Source organism: Diaphorina citri, unplaced genomic scaffold, assembly GCF_000475195.1.
Source record: "Diaphorina citri unplaced genomic scaffold, Diaci psyllid genome assembly version 1.1 scaffold179, whole genome shotgun sequence".
Classification (NCBI taxonomy): domain Eukaryota; kingdom Metazoa; phylum Arthropoda; class Insecta; order Hemiptera; family Psyllidae; genus Diaphorina; species Diaphorina citri.
In genome coordinates this window covers 293326-298998 of record NW_007377616.1, presented here as the reverse complement: position 1 = coordinate 298998, position 5673 = coordinate 293326, and the positions used below count along the sequence as shown (strand labels likewise).

The following is a 5673-nucleotide window of genomic DNA, read 5'->3' as shown; positions in this document are numbered from 1 at the left end:
TTTTGCAAAAAAAATTGCAAATTTAAAAAAAGCCATTTTAATCATCAAAATTTCATCTACATGATGCCGTTTATTTCAATCCTTAATTCCCAGCCGTTTCTGAGATATAAGCGTGGTTCGCAAATCACGAACCACCCTGTATTTCATAGGTAAAGTTTACAAATAAGTACATACAGGGAGAGAAAAACTAGGGAAGCCTAACCGAGTGACTGGGTGCCGGAACTCTATATCAGGAAGCTCGACACTTTGCTATCAGGAAGCTCGACACTTTGCCCTCAGTGTACCTACAATTATTTTTGATCTACATAATTTATCGAATCTCTGTGCCCTTCTTCTTAATGTTCCTCTTCTATCGAAGGTTGGAAATCAACATGGCTATGTGATGGCGGTTCTTAGCAGCTTTGAAAAGTTCCTCGAAAGAATATAATTTAAAGGAAATTTATGATAATTGACAAAGACAAAAAATATACCGAACATAACTTAAAATACAAAAAATCAAAGTCTAAAGTTACTTTAATTATACACTTTGCGCACTAAAATAAAGTCAAACGTGTCTAAAAACGTAAAAATCATCTATTTTTCCAGAGGGTCATCCAGTATTGTCAGTCTATCTTGAGGACTATTTTTACTAATCTTTTTTATATCATTTACCCTCTTTTTTACTTTTTCTCCCAAATCTCCCTGATTTGTATTTTGTTTCTATTAATTTCATCATTGACGCCAAGAAATACACAAAAATGAGAAACTACCTCTTGAGAAATTGAACAAATTGTTGTTTTCTTTAAGACACCTCTAAATTGATTTGGTTTTCAAAATATCCCTTTATCTGAGAGAAAAAGTAACAGTAATAGCCTACAAATTTTAAATCAAAGAGCATAATATAAGTAAGATATAAGTAATATCTACATTAATGTAAAGCTATAGGAATTTATTTTATTTTTATTTTTTTACCCACTGAGAAAGTTCATAATATAAAATTTTAGACCCAAGAGATGAAAATCGTAAAAAAAAGCATAGTCCTAGGATACACGGTGGGAGTAAAATTCAGAGTCCTCTGACAAACATTCGGATCAGGACTTGGTTTTTGTGGTCAAAACTTCGTTTTGTATTTTTCAAACCCGACTTTTATTTTGTCCTTTTTTTCCCCCTTAATTTGACTCGGCGAACTTCAGAAGATGATCTCATCCCTGTCATCTCTTTCCCCCTTATTTGACTTTACCACTCTCTCTCTCCACCCCCATCCCCTTAGTGTGGGAAGAGGGATGAAAGCTGTCCCCTCACCCTTGTCTTGAATTTCAGTTCAAGTATTTCAGAGAACTTTTTCTCTCTCACCCCATCGCTAATTTATGCATATGTGTGGTGATACTGAGTTAGACACAAGTTTGAAACTCGTGAGCTGATTTTAAAGTTAGAGAGGGAAGAATCGATGAAAATTGCTTGACGGACTGCCCGAAATTCGGGTTGCCAAATCCACACAGCATACTTTTCAGACAGAATTGATGCAGTTAAAATGGAATTGAAATTTTGTTAAATCTAAAAAGAACCCTTTGCATTGCCAACTTGCCGCGTAAAATATTGCCGTATTGCGATAGGACTTTGAGCTGCTTGACGGACTGGCCGAAATTCGGGTTGCCAAATCCACACAGCATACTTTTCAGACAGAATTGTTACAGTTAAAATAGTATTGAAATTTTGTTAAATCTAAAAAGAACCCTTTGCATTGCCAACTTGCCGCGTAAAATATTGCCGTATTGCGATAGGACTTTGAGGAACATCTCGACTTATAGGCTATACCTCTCAGAAAGAGCCCTTTGTAAGGGCCATCTCAGAGTAAACTCGCCTTTCACAAAAGATCACCGGTCTAGTGGAAAAACACCTCAAAAAAGGTGAACTAAAAAGATATGTCGGGAAAAATCTATCTTATATTATAAGAACGAGATCCATTCACAGTTCACATTTCATAGTTCACACACTGATCGCTCTATCTCTAGAACCACAACACCTAGAAAGCTGAAATTTGGTAGGAATATTCTTTTTATGGTCTAGGTGTGCAATAAGAAAGGATTTTGCGAAAATCTACACCGATCCTGAGATATGATCAATTTTTGATCGCTGAAATCTCCATAAGAAATACACAGAGTGCAGAGACTGCGGGATAGAAAACTTTTCCTCGCTCGCCTAATATTTGAGTTTCGTTTATGTTTTTAGTTTGATAACTACAAGTTCGGCCATGCCTTTTCCACAAGTTTGGCCATGCCTCGGGATGAACTAGCGGGATTCCGGAGCGAAGCGACGGAATTCAGCTAGTAATGGAATAAAAACGGCATAGGTAGGAGAAGGGATAGATGCGAACACCGAAGTAGTAGTAGAGAAAAACGCTAGATGAGAAAGGAATGGAAACGAGGGGAAAGTCGATCGAAGAGAGGAAACGAAGCCACGTAGGAAGAAGGGGAAATGTGCTTCGTAGGAGGGGAGAAACAAGCTGGGCCCGTCCCTCCGGGAATTTTTTTAGCCCGTAGTTTATTCGATCGTGGTTAAAGAAAATCAGTACCTACCTAATTTGTTTGATATTAAGTTTAGTATTAGTATTGAGGCTTCGTAGGACGGGAGAAAACAAGCTGGGCCCGTCCCTCCGAGAATTTTTTAGCCCGTAGTTTATTCGATCGTGGTTAAAGAAAATCAGTACCTACCTAATTTGTTTGATATTAAGTTTAGTATTAGTATTGATTTGATTTTTGATTTTATTTCATGTAATGATTTAAAATCAAGACTAGAGCCCGTTCTCCCTTTATTCCTTTTAATGTTTCCTAATAACTACCAATATAATGTTTAAGTCACCCATCCATTTATTGGCCTTGCTCGGCGTAGCTTAACATAGGTGACGCTAAAACCGGTCTTAAATTATCGACTGAAGTGTTATCTAAAACTTTCTCGCTTTGAGTACATACATAGGTCGTCGCGACAAATTTCAAGATCAGAGCTCACTTGTGTGAGAAAATGTGAAAAAAATCCCCCAAAAACCAGTTTTTTTGGTTTTCTGGACAATATTTGCACCACCACTTTCGTGTTCCTCGTAAGAAGACCTTTAATTTGATATACAGGTCGACCAGGTTTGGATAAGTTCTTCTATGGGGTCAGACAGACAGACCACACCGAAGCGAATACAATAGTCCGTCCCTATACCTTTTATTATTACTATTGTAATTTAATAAAGGAAGGACGGACTAAAAAGCTGCGAAGAGGGGAAACCCCCGGATATACGGAAAAGGGTGGAAAAGAGGGGGAGAAACTCGATCGAAGAGAGGGAAATAAAGCTGGAGGGGGAAAGAGCGTGAGGGGATAGCACGGATGAAAGTATGAGAGGAGGGGAAAATGTGAGACTAGCGAGGGAAATTTTTCGAGGAAGGGGGAAGGACGGTGGAAAAGAGGGGAAGTCGATCGAAGAGAGGAAATGAAAGCTTTGGAAAGAGGGGAGGAAATTTGAGAGGAGGAGAAATCATGGGACTGGCGAGGCTTGAAAGATAGGGAGAGAGGGGGAGGATAAGGGTGGGAGGAGGGGGCATAAGCTGGCCGGGGATGAATAATTATATAATCGATAACTACTACATCACACTCTCTTTCTCCTCTTCCGATTCGTTCTTTTTCCATCGCTTTGTATTATCGTTTGCAAAACACAATATTGATGAAAACCAAGATAGGAACGGGTGGGGGGCGGGGGTGGATTGTTCTGCTATCCGAAATTGCCACCTGGGGGGTTGCTGGTTGCTGTGTGTGAAATGGACACTTATCGGGGATCTCTCCGTTGGTGTTAGTTAGGTAATGGGAGTATTGGATGTCGACGAGGAAAAGGGATACACTGCCTTGGACATTTGAGAGACGGATGTTTTTGGGCCCAAGATGTTGTTGGTCACTGGTCCATTACGACAAAATGAGATAACTCTATCAGAACACTTGCTTTGTGCAGTAGAAAAAATGGGGATTCAGCTAAAAAGTAACTTCTGGAAATGTTCCGCAACTTGTGTCTAACTCAAAACTAAACTTTGAACTACAACTCTGAACTGAAATCGAGGTGGTGGTACTAAACAAAATGACTGGTTTACACTCTCCTTACTTTTTTCTACTTTATTAGGTTCGTATCTCAGGTATGACCATTTATCTTGATATTTTAGAATTTCGCCAGTAATTCTGGTCTAGAAAAGACGTCAGTGGATCTTTGCCCTCTAGCTAAAATGATACTTTGGCTTGGTTTTCAGCAGAAAGTTTTGGAGAGTGCAAATCAGTCATTTTCTAAGAACAATGCAGTAGTGTCAATGATTGAACGGTTATAGTGGTAGATTTTGAAAAGAAAAAATAATTTGTAGTTTGATATGAAGTAAGTTTATGTGTATATTTGATGTGTTGGTATTGTTGTATGTTACAGTGAGACGGGCATATGCTCCACGTACCTCCCCCTCCGACAATCCACGCTGAGAGACGCTCCCACATAACTGACTCTCCGTTCCACTGTGATATCTGTGGAAAGTATTTCTCTCGCAAGGATCACTATAAAAACCATGTAATGTGGCATACCGGTGAAACCCCGCATCGGTGTGACTACTGCGCCAAGACGTTTACTCGCAAGGAGCATTTGGTGAACCATGTGCGACAGCATACAGGCGAGTCACCACATCATTGCAACTACTGCGCCAAGAGTTTCACCCGCAAAGACCACATGGTGTATCACGAGCGTCAACATACAGGTGAGACACCGTTCCCGTGCCAGTACTGTCCCAAGGCTTTCACTCGCAAAGATCACCTGGTGAATCACGTCCGACGCCACACGGGTGAGTCGCCACACAAGTGCACCTATTGCATGAAGAGCTTCACACGCAAGGAGCATCTGACCAACCACATCCGCCAACATACTGGTGAGTCCCCACACCGCTGTCATTTCTGTAGCAAATCGTTCACTCGCAAAGAGCACTTAACTTGTCATATCCGCATTCATACAGGTGAATCCCCACACTCGTGTGAATTCTGTGATCGTACATTCACCCGCAAGGAACATCTGAAGCGTCATCTGCGTCAACATCTCCCTGGCTCTGAGTTCAATTGTATCATTTGCACTGAACCATTCAATGACAAGGCCAGCCTCCTCGAACATCTCCGGTCCCATCCCAGAAAAAGTTATACCCTTAGTGAAAGACCACTGTAGATTAATCTACTTATTCATAAGAGAATAGTTATTTGAGTTACTAAGTTCTACTAATAAGCTGTAAATTATTAATGTTTAGTTAGTATCAGGTTATATTATTACTGTCTATAAAATTGAAGAAAATGGACTGAACTTTTTTCAATTACTTTCAAAAACTCCGGAAAATTTCGTTTAAAAATCCCGTTTGTAAAAAATTTCTCTCGAAAAAATCTGGAAATAGGTCTTCCTTTTGAAGGAAAATAAATGGAATTAAGAAGATACCAATAATCTAGTCTATTTTTTATATTAAATTTCCCCGTTGGTTAAATAATGGCCAACCAATAATTTTACCCGATTTACTCTTTCCCTACCTTTTTTATTTTATCAAAAAATATTGCAAATTTCATCGGATCTCCCGCAAGTTTATCTAGTCTAAAAATCCATTTTCTTCAAGAGATTAAGTTAGGCCATTGTTGAGTCCCTTAACAAATTTCTGTGGA

General features: G+C 39.4%; 1 protein-coding gene across 1 annotated transcript; it reads left to right on the top strand.

Moving 5' to 3' along the window:
• Window positions 1-4390: 4390 nt before the first annotated feature.
• Window positions 4391-5194, top strand: LOC103505514 (gastrula zinc finger protein XlCGF8.2DB-like). The gene is made up of 2 exons (XM_008469854.3): window positions 4391-4907; window positions 4992-5194. The coding sequence occupies exons 1-2, from the start codon at window positions 4433-4435 to the stop codon at window positions 5192-5194; spliced, it is 678 nt and encodes a 225-aa protein (XP_008468076.1). The 5' UTR covers window positions 4391-4432.
• The last annotated feature ends 479 nt before the right edge of the window (window positions 5195-5673 follow it).

Coding starts and splice junctions, on each gene's coding strand:
- LOC103505514 (XM_008469854.3), top strand. CDS start 4,433: ATGCTCCACGTACCTCCCCCTCCGACAATCCACGCTGAGAGACGCTCC. Junction 4,908..4,991: donor CCACATCCGCCAACATACTG/GTGAGTCCCCAC, acceptor GCATTCATACAG/GTGAATCCCCACACTCGTGT.